This window comes from Nilaparvata lugens, chromosome 12, assembly GCF_014356525.2.
Source record: "Nilaparvata lugens isolate BPH chromosome 12, ASM1435652v1, whole genome shotgun sequence".
NCBI lineage: Eukaryota > Metazoa > Arthropoda > Insecta > Hemiptera > Delphacidae > Nilaparvata > Nilaparvata lugens.
In genome coordinates, this window is record NC_052515.1 from 802,657 (window position 1) to 816,090 (window position 13,434).

The 13,434-nt window shown below is 36.9% G+C and overlaps 1 protein-coding gene across 1 annotated transcript in view; it reads left to right on the top strand.

Annotated features, from left to right (window-relative positions):
• The window catches only part of LOC111049769 (myotubularin-related protein 13), a 146,339-nt gene that overhangs the window by 67,018 nt on the left and 65,887 nt on the right, over nucleotides 1-13,434 (top strand). Inside the window, 3 exon segments of the mRNA XM_039439411.1 lie at nucleotides 1,728-1,851; nucleotides 3,999-4,164; nucleotides 9,967-10,128. Of these exon segments, the coding sequence (XP_039295345.1) occupies nucleotides 1,728-1,851; nucleotides 3,999-4,164; nucleotides 9,967-10,128 (452 nt within the window).

Genomic DNA, 13,434 nt, shown 5'->3' on the forward strand with positions numbered 1-13,434 from the left:
ACAACGTGAATTATTATTTATTTCATTCTGTGATGAGATCGACCCTTTGTGGAACTGAAACTCTTTAAGTTGTTTTTAGTGAAGCTATGTGACGTTGGTAGTCTCTCATACTGTGTCTTCTTACACTCTAACCCCAACAAAACAGTAATAATAAACAGTAGTCGACAGTAATCGACGTTTAAATCAATGTATCAGGCTCCCTATCAAGAGAAACTTTCATTAATTAGTCTACTTCATCGATTATTAGCTGTTTCGACTTATCAATATTCTACCTCAGCTAATAATTGAAGATTGAATGACTGATGATGACAAAGCTGCAATATTAATACACAATGATAATGAATGCTATGACAGTAGTCCAAAAAAATCGGCTTGACATTTTTAACATAAACGACCTATAATGGTTAGCTGAGGTAGAATATTGATAAGTCGAAACAGCTAATAATCGATGAAGTACAATAATTAATGAAAGTTTCTCTTAAAAGGGAAGTGCCTGATACATTGGTTTAAACGTCGATTACTGTCGACTACAGTCTATTATTACTGTTATGTTATATATTGACGTTGTCTATGCTGTAAAGGTTTTTCGACAATAAAATTTTATTTATTTATTTATTTTATACCATCAATGTTTATTTATATCTTCTCTCTACGATTCACCATAAATGATATAGTATCACCACAAAGTGATACAGTATCACCACAAACTGATACCATATCATCACACATGATACTGTATCAACACATTATGATACAGTATCATCTCAACTTGATACAAAACTTCCAAACTTTGAATGAATTCTACAAACTTATGCTATCTTTTCTCCACGGTTGAACTGAAACACTTGTATTGTTGGTGTGAATTGTGTAGTGTTAAATTATTTATTATAAATAAATTAATAAAATAAAATAATCATAATCAAATATTTTAGTAATTAATAGTATAAAATGAGTTAGAGGAATGTTAGTAATATTGTTTAGGTTGTGAACGTGTAATGGAGACAGCTGTTTTTTAGAGGGAAAAGGAAGGGAAGAGAAAATTGTAAAAGATATGGCGGTAGGCTAGCAGTATAATGTGTTATGTGTTTTGTATTGAAAGTTTTTATCAAATTGACTTCTTTATTGAATAATAAATGAAAAATTGTGCTTCAATTGGAAAATGTCGTGCCATTTGAATAATGTTACAATTGATAACTTTTTATGCTATCTTTTTGTGAGTGTGGAGCAGTCCAGACTGTGAGACACATAGTGGAGGAGTGTCCCAGATCAGCATACACGGGTGCATATGAAGATTTCCTGGTGGCTAAACCAGCATCAATAGCCTACTTAAATACCCTGGAAGCATGCCTCTAATTTCCAGGTCAAAAGTGACTAAGATATTTTCATTCGTTTTATATATGAATTTTCTATTGTTTTCTTTTTTTTTCGAATTTTGTGATCATAAATGTGTTGTGTATACTGCCATACGCTAAATAAATAAATATGCTATCTTTTCTCTATGGTTTACCATAAATGATACAGTATCACCTCAAAATGATACGGTATCAACACATTATGATACAGTTCATCTCAACTTGATACACAACATCAAGATTTGATACAAAACTTCCAAACTTTGAATGAATTCTACACACTTATACTATCTTTTCTCTACGGTTGAACTGAAACACTTGTGTTGTTGGTGTGAATTATTTGTATTTTTGCAATAAAATGTGAATTTTGTGCAGGGTGGGAGAGAGTTTGTGTGGAGAGAGTCGAGAGGTCGCGGCAATGCTCATAGCAGAAGTCAGGAGCCGACCGCCCTGGAAATCGCAGCCGAACAAATGAGGAAATGGCCTTCCATTGATGCCGGTAACGTTATTAATTTCATACACATTTTTAATAAACAAGATTTTCATTGAGGATTGTCTTACTTTCACAGTAGATTGCAGCCGTATAGTTGAAGCTACACGTGTCAAATTGAAAATGAAATAATTTTTTATTATTTATATATTATTGTACAAAGGCGACTTTCTAGAAGTATTTTAAGCCAAGGTGATGAAATAAATTGTAAATGAGCTTCATTATGTCTTTGAATAATAGAACAATCAAATACAGTCATCGGTTCAGAGTTATTCTGAAAGATTGTATACAGAGTGTTCCTGAAATAAACTGATGAACTTAGTGAGTGGTTTCCTTGCATCAAGATGAAGAAAAAAGTTTCAGTAAACATGGGTCTTGAAATGCTTTGTTACCGAGATAATTATGGAGGGAATCGCATATTTTTTTGCCAATTTATAATCTTATCTATTGGGCATAGAGAAAAGATAGCTTACATGATGCTATCTTTTTATATAATCTTATAATCTATACTATAATAAAGGAAAGAACTGGTTTATACTATCTCGTACGGGATTCGAAAATTATGTTTGACGCATCATCTAGTCTGAACTACTGTACTGATTAACTTGAATTTTTGCATAAAGATTATTGATTAACTGAGGATAGTTATAGGCCTATTTTCAAATTCTTCAAGATTTCATTACGTCAAATTTTCAGTTTGTCAAGTTTCAAAATGGACCCTTGCGGAGCACGGGTTAGCTGCTAGTATAATATATATAGTTTTGATCGATATGATATAATCTATCTTATCCTATCTTTTCTCTATGGCCTGGGTCTTAAGGTTGATAAACATGCATGATAACTAATAATAACTTTTTTATTCACTTCATTGTACAATTTTACAAAGCATAAAACATAAAAAATATCAAGTGCACTCCTCATTAGGCTAGGCCTGCGTCGAGGAGTGGTTCGTCTTATGAATTACAGAAAATATATAAGAAAAACGATTCAGCTGCTTCAAGTACTATATAGAGCTACTTACATAAATAGTATTATCTTATGCCATTAAGCAATCTAAACAAAAATACACATCTTCCACAAAAAGAAACAAATTAGACAAGATAAACATGTCCCTCTTTAGTGGCCAGCCTAACTTAATATTGCCTTATCCTACATTTTTCTACTTAAATCGTATTCATATCAAACTAATCATATTTTCAATCGACTATTGACTTATCTAATAATACTCTTGATAATTATACTCTTATAATTCATAGTATTTTGACATAATTATGATCTAAGTTGAGGAGGCAGTTGGGTCGGGTTTCGACCTGTCATATAATAATAATATCGTGTGACCTGGCTGGCTCAGGTCTGGTGTCAGAGTTTTCAGGTCGCAACTGATCAATTTCAGGGCCTCTGACATGACCTGACGACTGCTTTCTAGGCAGCCGGGACCGACGGCTTAACGTGTCTCCTGTTGTCTCCAAAGAGATATTGTAAATAAATGAATAAAACCACTAGTGCCGAGATGTCTCATAAAGTTGTTCTTTGCCGGTAGTTCCATATTTCAATTAGTAATATTTATTTTATTAATTTGTAATTATATTTTCCTACAGTTACGTTGAAAAGTGGCCATTGCTGCACTGATTACAGAACGCAAAGAATCACTTTTCCGCTCTAGTGCGGGAAAAATTTTTCTGCACTCCAGATTTGCAACAAGGCAACGCAAAATACTTAGTAGGTTATATGGAGCAACAGTGCAGCAAAATCAAAATGAAGTTGGTAACAGTGACTGCTGTGGCTGCTATAGTGAGCAGAGGTGCAACGAAGCACAACGCGCTAATTATTAGTATTAGATATTATAACCAAGGACAACATTTTTATTCAATTTGACAATAAATTAAGGTTTTTATCAATAATAAAATTACACAGAAAAACATTTGATGCATTTCAGGCAATTTTACCCATAATTACCCACTTTTCATATTCAATGGTAACTGTAGGAAAAACTTAATGTGAAATACGTGCGCAAAGTTCCTCTGCTGCACTCAAGAAACCAAGAAAGAAGTAAACGTTTCTTTCGGTGCAGCAAACTGTCACTTTGCGCACTAGTTGCACAAATAACTATTATCACAAATGAATTTGACTTTTCTGATAATGTTAACGGTTTGCAGATAAACAAAAAGAGCTGACAAACAGTGAGGAATCGACTCTATACAGTCAAGCGATCCACTATGCGAATCGCATGGTATATTTGCTGGTGCCTCTTGACACCGGATACAAGACACATAAACAGGACAACCAGTTAGACGAGGAACGGACTAGCAATATCACTAACAGGTAACGTGTCGGCTCTTTTGTGTCTTCTGAAAAGCAACGTGTTGTATCCGAAAAGATACACAAGGAGTTTAATGTATCTTTCCATAAGCAACGGATGCTCTTTTGTATCTGCGCATATAGTGAGGTCCACGTTATAAAGGCAGTGGAGAAAGATAGGACAACAGAATTGCCGATTCCTCGCGTTACCACAGTTGTGTCTACATTGATAAATGTTAATCAAGTAATCCTAGTACATAATATCATAGAGAAACAATAGCGTAAGTAGATATCCCATGGTATAGGGCGTTTATGTCGCAATTTTTACTGTTATCTCAAGCCGATTACTGTCGATTTTTACTTTCCTTGCCCTATTACCATAGGTAAGGAAAGTATTGCTTTCCAAAAAAAATTAAGGTCCCCAATTTGTAAATTTCTATACGTTTCAAGGTCCCCTGAGTGCAAAAAAGTGGATTTTGGGTATTGGTCTGTATGTGTGTGTGTGTGTGTGTGTGTGTGTGTGTATGTGTATGAGTGTATGTGCGTCTGTGTACACGATATCTCATCTCCCAATTAACCGAATGACTTGAAATTTGGAACTTAAGGTCCTTACACTATAAGTATCCGACACGAACAATTTCGATCCAATGCAATTCAAGATGGTGGCTAAAATGGCGAAAATGTTGTCAAAAACAGGGTTTTTCGAGATTTTCTCAAAAACGGCTCCAACGATTTTGATCAAATTTATACCTGAAATAGTCATTAACTGCCACAAGTCTCATATCTGTAAAAATTTCAGGAGCTCCGCCCCATCTATGCAAAGTCCGATTTTAGATTCCCAATTATCAGGCTTCAGATAGAATTTAAACAAAAAATTTCGAGTGGAAAAGATTAAGCATAAAAATCTCTACAATTAATGTTCAGTAACATTTTCACCTGAAATTGAAAATAAGCACGAAATTCGAGAAAATGTTATTATTTCAATTGCAAACTGTTGGCAACTGTTGATTCTATTAAATGATTCTCTATGAAGAGATAGCAGACCTCGTATGTCTCCAGCGTTATTGTCCTGTCACCAGCTGACTCAGATCTTTGTTTATAAGTAGACTTGAGATGCGCGGGAACACTAGCGTCAGGAGATCAATTTTCATAACGGCAAGGAAAGTTGTGTGAGTGCGCCACACCAGATTTTTACTGTTTTGTTGGGGTGAGAGTGTATGAACGGCACGATATGAGAGACTACCAGCGTCATAAAGCTTCACGGGAAAGAACTACGTGGACTATAAGGCTTGAGATAACAGTAAAAGTTGCGACATAAACGTCCTATACCATGGGATATCTACTTATGCTATTGTTTCTCTATGATAATATGTACTATAATATAATATTATTATATAGTCCGGGTCCTGTAGCTTTGCCTATCTGCAGAGGGCCACTAGACTACTATACTACCCGTTCAAAAACATCAAACATTTTTGAAAATGCATCTTTCCATAAGCAACAGATGCTCTTTTGTATCTTCTCAAAAGCAATGTGTTGTATCGGAAAAGATACACAAGAAGCTTTAATGTATCTCCATAAACAACAGATGCTCTTTTGTGTCTTCTGAAAAGCAACGTGTTGTATCCGAAAAGATACACAAGGAGTTTAATGTATCTTTCCATAAGCAACGGATGCTCTTTTGTATCTGCTCAAACGCAACGTGTTGCATCCGAAAAGTTACAGAAGAAGCTTTAATGTATCTCCTTAAGCAACATATGCTCTTTTGTATCTTCTCAAAAGCAACGTGTTGTATCCGAAATGATACACAAGAAGCTTTAATGTATCTCCATAAGCAACAGATGCTCTTTTGTGTCTTCTCAAAAGCAACGTGTTGCATCCGAAATGATACACAAGAAGCTTTAATGTATCTCCATAAGCAACTGATTCTCTTTTGTATCTTCTCAAAAGCAACATGTATCTCAAAAGATACACAAGAAACTTTAATGTATCTCCATAAGCAACAGATGCTCTTTTGTATCTTCTCAAAAGCAACGTGTTGTATCCGAAAAGATACACAAGAAGCTTTAATGTATCTCCATAAGCAACAGATGCTCTTTTGTATCTTCTCAAAAGCAACGTGTTGTATCCGAAAAGATACACAAGAAGCTTTAATGTATCTCCATAAGCAACAGATGCTCTTTTGTATCTTCTCAAAAGCAACGTGTTGTATCCGAAAAGATACACAAGAAGCTTTAATGTATCTCCATAAGCAACAGATGCTCTTTTGTGTCTTCTCAAAAGCAACGTGTTGCATCCGTATAGATACACAAGGATCTTTTTGCAGTTACCTCCTTTTAGCACAACACAGTCTGTCAGCTGACATTCGTTCAACATGCTCTTTCATTTTTGGTGAAACGTTGCAACTCTCTCAATCCTTAAGAATCTCTGTGTGTAGGGAGCTTCCTCCATCTAGGGTCTCTGAAGCCTGATGTTTTTGCAAAGCCGTGAATGTAACCCCGCGAACCATACCTTGCCTGTATGCCGTTTCAAAGTCACAGAGGCAAAGCTATGGGACGCGTACTGTATCTTATATTGTTCATTCTTGTTGAAAATGAGCAATTATATTTCGTGTTCTGGTCTAGACACTGTGTTCCAGATAAATATTGAAAAAACCCGTTCATTTTTCGATGAAAAATGACTAATGCATTCCACTTCTAAGAAGGAGCTTAATCTACTCCTAAACGTGCATTTTCGTTTCTGCTTAAATTTCCGCAGTCGACGACGACAAGGATTGTTGACATTCATATTGTCCAAGTTTCAAGTGTGCTTAAAACAGCTGATCAAATATTTTTTCATTATTAGTGTTTATTATTCAAGAATCAATCATTTCTAATAATATCAACATATTGCCATTTAAAAGTATATAAAAAAGTATAAACTCAACCTCCCCCATTAAAATATAATTGAACATAATCTTTTAGGTTATTTAGACAAATTGAAATCTACCCAATGTGAGATCCTCACCCTGTCGTGGTCGACTACAGCATTTACGCACAAACGAAAATGCAGCTAAAGGCTCAACTCACACTACCTCGACTCAAATCGTATGACACCAGTCAAGGATACTTTAATCTCTCGACCTTACGACTTTCTTGCTCACTGTCACTTCTTCAGTTCCATGCTACTTCCATTCCATGCTACTTCCAGACCATGTTGCTCCCATGCTACTGGCTATTCGTCACTTCTGCGCATGTAACAATGATAAAACATCAATATTCCATAAAACATAATCTCAGTTTCATTAAAAATGCACGGTACTATCATAGCCACCTCTAATACAGGTATTAGAGGTGGCTATGGTACTATGCAACTCAATTCGAGGCTCGACCAACATGTCGAGTCGATGGTCGACTCAGTCTCACAGTCGTGAGGTCGCAGAGATTAGAGTCGACTGGTCTGAGTGTCACCATTTGCAAAAACACTTGCAGCGTCGAGAAGAGACTAGAGTCGCAGTCTCTTCTCGACTTGAGTGTGACACTCTCTTATAAAATTCTATAATAAGAAATCCAGATCGTAGAATTAATAAACTTGAGCCTAAGGCTAAACTCACACTACCTCGACTCAAGTTGTACGACTCCAGTCGAGGATACTCCAGTCTATCGACCTTACGACTTTCTAAGCAAAATGTCGAGTCGACGCCCAACTCAGTCTCACAGTCGTGAGGTCGTGGAGACTAGAATCGATTGGTCTGAGTGTCACCATTTGAATACACTTGCTGCGTCGAGAAGAGACTAGAGTTGCAGTCTCTTCTCGACTTGAGTCGTGTAAGTGTGAGTTGAGCCTACGTCGGCAGTTTATTGATTGATTCATACAATAAGTACATGCTTAAAGGTGTGTACAGATTTACGCGCCGCGAACATGAGCAATTCACTTTTAATCAGCTTATGCCAAGCTTTTTATATCTGTATCTTACCGTTTCTGTAAAAATACAGATATAGTCAGCTGATTAAAAGTGAATTTAAAAAAAAAAATAAAAAAAAAATGAAAAATTCTAAACTCAAGTCATCTTAAAATGGTATACTTTGCACTGGTACAGTCCATAATTCAGTATGGTATTACAGTATGGGGGGGCTGTTATAATTCCCACTTGGAAGAGCTTTTCATAATTCAAAAATCAATCATTAAAACAATGTTAAATAAGCCTAGACTTTTCCCAACCAACCTGACTTTTGAAGAGTTTAACGTGTTGACAGTTAGACAGTTGTATGTAATGAATGTAGTGAAGTATATATTTAAATATAAAAATAATTTCATTTGCACTAATAATACTATCAATAATCAATACAATTAAAGACCCACCTCTAATAAGTACCTAATTTATCATACTAACATTGAAAATATTAGAAGACAACTCATATATTTAAGCACTAAAATTATAAATAAAATTCCTGAACAAGTTATTAGCTGTGCCAAGATAACAAAAAAAGTAAAAACAGATATCAATGCTTGGATCAAAATTAACTACTTCTTCTACCTTTGAGAACTATAATAATTTAACAGAGAACTTTTCTGATTAGTGCGCTCACTTCCCCTACTTGTGCTCTATCACATACCTTTCCCAATCCTTTCCGAAAATTCCAAGGATCAAAAGCCTTCCTATGACATGGATAGCCATAGTTGGAAGAACTTTTGATCCTCTACCCTTCTTCACCACATAACATGTATAAATTGCCTTCTAATATTGTAATGTGTTCTCATATTTATGTTATTTATTTTATACTGTAATGTTTTTTTATTGATGTAATTCATTTTTATTTCATATTGATGTATCTTATATATGTGTGTGTGTGTGTGGTTGTGTGTGTGTGTGTGTGTGTGTGTGTGGTTGTGTGTGTGTGTGTGTGTGTGTGTGTGTGTGTGTGTGTGTGTGTGTGGTGTGTGTGTGTGTGTGTTGTGTGTGTGTGTGTGTGTGTGTGTGGTGTGTGTGTGTGTGTGGTGGTGTGTGTGTGTGTGTGGTGTGTGGTGTGTGTGGTGTGTGTGTGTGTGTGTGTGTGTGTGGTTGTGTGTGTGTGTGTGTGTGTGTGTGTGTGTGTGTGTGGTGTGTGTGTGTGGTGTGTGTGTGTGTGTGTGTGTGTGTGTGGTGTGTGTGTGTGTGTGTGGTGTGTGTGTGTGTGTGTGTGTGTGGTTGTGTGTGTGTGTGTGTGTGTGTGTGTGTGTGTGTGTGTGTGGTGTGTGTGTGTGTGTGTGTGGTGTGTGTGTGTGGTGTGTGTTGTGTGTGTGTGTGTGGTGTGTGTGTGTGTGTGTATGTGTGTGTGTGTGTGAATAAATAAATTGAAATTGCTCATGTTCACGGCGCGTATATCTGTACACACCTTAATAGTTAAAGCACATACCGAAACCCACATCAAGGAGGGTTTTAGAACCAATATTTTTACTATACTGGTCACTTTGACTGATACTGATTTATGGGAATCCAGCTTTAGGTGGGTTCCGAACCACTGAGAAGCGCTAACATAGTCAATCAAATAGTATTGAATAGGTACTTAAGTTTATGTCGGAAGTCGATGTTGAGTTGCAAATGTTGACTCTTTGAGATTACTCGATAGGATGTATCGGGAGGAGGATGTATCGGAATTGGGAGGTACCGGGTTCGATTCCCGGGCTGGCAACTAATTTTTTGGATAGTAGTTCTCATGGAATTTCCATCTAGCTGTTAACCCTGTTGTCAATGTCTGCAGTAGCAGAGGTCTTCGGGGTGATTTGCAGCATTTATTTAGGATTTTCGTTAAATAATAATTATGTATTTAATCCTATAATTCATTTTCTTTATTATTTTGTGTGAAGTCTGCAACACTCAAGATTGTCTCTGCCAAGTCTGTTGGATCCCATTCATGAAGTGTCAGATTCGAGTCTGTTCTACGCAAGTCTTGAACAGCTTCCCACCAACAAAAAATCTCCCGCCACTGAAAAGAATTTGAAGAAAGTTGTACAGAAACTGTTCTCAAGGTATTCTTGCAATATTGATTCTGTAAACCTATTATAGTGAGGTCCACGTTATAATGGCAATGTTTGATTAGCAATTGTATTGCTATCCTTGTCTATCATTCAACAAAGCGGATAGCGCTGTCTCTTTCTCGCTTTGCTCTGTTGCAAGATCGTTTTTAACAATGTAGAAATATAATTAATCAACAAAATATTTCATCTTAATCATGAAAATTCGTTATGAAATCGTTGAAAAAAATCGTTTCATGCTTGATAAAATATAATTGATTATTTTAAACGAGATTGAACAGTTAATATTACATCAATAAACCGGTATCAGTTACCCTCTATAGAAGGCATTGACAAGCCAGAGGATCGGCAACGTTGTTCTGCTATCTTTATCCACTGCCTTTATAACGTGGACCTCACTATATCTTGTAGAGTTTATTAGTTGTGAGTCACAGTGCGGGCACACTTGCATCTATAGTAAAATTACAATGTTATAATAATTGTAATTGACCATCTCGACAGCCTTCTACAATAAAATAATTTGAATTTGAGTTGGTGGTCACAGCTAACGAGATGGTCCCTGGCTGCCATTTGAAACAATGACAAATAGGGGTCATTTCGTTATGTACAATGTGTTCAAATGAAGCTAGAAGCTTCTTATTTTTATCCACACAATAAAGGCGAAATTCATTATCGATGAGCGTGTCCAGTAGTGAGGGTTTTATTCTCATTAGTTCTAAGCGTGAGTTCTAAGCGTGCGTGAGTTCTAAGCGTGAGTTCTAAGCGTGCGTTCTCGTTAGTTATGAGCGTGTCCAGTAGTGAGAGTTTTATTCTCATTAGTTGTAATGGGACTGTTCACACTCACTCGGCCCAGCTGAGTATGAATAGTCTCATTAGGACTCATGGGAATTATATTGTCACTGTACCGGTCACTGAGTCTGATACTGATATTTGGGAATCCAGCTTAATTCTCCAATTGAATTAAATAAAAAGGACAGTAGTAAATTAGGCCCATTAGATTTCATAGAAGTTATAGGATGTGATCTCATTGAATGTGTATGTGTGCAAGTGCACGCTTGAATGCATGACCAAGTCTGCATTTTAGAAACTTACTACTTACTTACTCCTTGGCGCTACAGCTCATTCAGAGCCTTGACCTCCTTCAAAAAGCCTCTCCATTCGTCTCGATCGGCAGCCTAAAGCTGCGTACACATATATGCTCTTCCAACCCACACCGAGCACGCTCCTCCCTCGTACCGCCCTCGTTCCTCCATCGAACTACAGTCGCGCCGCCCACGCACCCATCATGAACGTTATGGAAGATGTTAGATCTTCTCGCATTCCCTGGTCGAACCATTGTTGCTCCCCGGTCGATCATCAATCGCTCTGCTGGAGTGACGTTCGGTTGCGGAGCAGAGCGAAAGTCTGTACGCACCTTTACGTCTCCATCCCCTGACACCCAGCTTCCTAATGTCGTCCTCCACATCCTCCAGCCAACGCTTTCTCGGACGTCCTCTCAGCCTTCTTTCTCCCTCTTGGGTTGTTTCTGAAGATTTTTCTTACAACTCTTGAGTCACTCATCCTCTCAACGTGTCCCAGCCAACTCAAACGCCTCACTTTTATCTCGTCAACAATTTGACATTTCTTGTACAGATCACGCAGCTCTTGATTCGATCGTATTCGTCATTTACCATTAGCATAGAAGACGATTATTAGAAACAAAATCTGGAAACTACTTTGTGAAAATGATTAAGGACTGAAACTTTTGTTAAGTAAACAACTACAAGACTTGACCTATTTTCGACTATGTGTAACCATAGAGAAACAATAGCGTAAGTAGACATCCCATGGTATAGGGCGTTTATGTCGCCACTTTTACTGTTAACTCAAGCCGATTACTGTCGATTATTGTTGATATTTACTGTTTTGACCGGGTGAGAGTGTATGAACGGCACAATATGTGTTGGAGCCAGCTCTAGTTTTCATTTTTCGTTTTTGAATTGGACGCGCGCTCCTCGTTCAGTTCGTATTTCTTTCACTTGAGTGCGTCGCGCTCACACTGCCGGTAGGTTTTTTCTTTCAGTGCAGTCTCGCTTTGAAATAGCTTGCCTCGAGTCGGGAATTGGTAATTTTCGTCGATCATTCCCAGAAGAAAATCGTTCTTCAAATTATTATTTTTTCGTTAGTGTTAAATCGTACACCATAAACCTACTTTTGGAAGAGTGTTTGCCAAACTTCCTTTAGTTGAAAGTTTTAAACTATTATTTTTCGATTGGAAAGTTCACCGATCTATAGTCTTTAAAGACATTGTAAATATCTCGTCAGAAATATATGTGCAACGTTATATGATGGAAGCCGAATTTACCAACAGTAGATGACAATTAAGCTTGCCTTTTCACCATCCTTGATTCATCTCCTACCTCGGGGACACCTGAATACCTTACCTGGGAGTTGTAAGCTCAATAATATAAATATTACATTAGGTACTCTGCAGATTTTCGGTGAGTTGTTCTTTTATATATTCATTGCATGTACTTGTTTCTGTAGAGATATCACTTGTTTCTTTTCTATTCAATACAGTCCACTTTACATCAAAATTATTGATTACCAATTTAAAATCAATATAAATTTCTTAAAGTTGAACCTGAGAGTTTACAATATGAGAGACTACCAGCGTCATAAAGCTTCACGGGAACGAAATACGTGGACTATAGGCTTGAGATAACAGTAAAAGTTGCGACATAAAAGCCCTATACCATGGGATATCTACTTATGCTATTTTTTCTCTATGGTGTAACCTTATCTAAATTTGGGAGAGGAATAGCACAAGGTACCTTATTTTTCCTCTCCATATCATTTTGATGATGTACTTGTTGTATGTATTAATAAACAGCAAAAGGAACACTCACATTGAACTTGCTGGTTGCGTTCAGTGTAAGCAGCTACATGCAAGTCACAACGTGTTTCAATGGCTCTTTCCAGATTTTTTTTACTCATGTATGATCTGACGTGCACTTGCACATATACGCATTCAATTGGCACGGTCTGGGAACACGAAAAAGTGGTAAATTGTTCTAGTTCCAATGACATCACAAGACTGGTGCAAAATGTTCCCATGGAACGCCACTTCAAAATCTTTGGTTCAAGCTTTTGGCGCGCACTTTTGAAGTTGATTTCACCAAAATGTGTCGTTTACTAGCTGCGTAAATGAACAAAGGCTGCTTTACAAATTTACCGTTTAGAGATGTGTGCATCTCTTTTACTTCATTACTCTCAAATATTCTATAGAGAAAATCATGTAACGAATGGTTATCAAACATC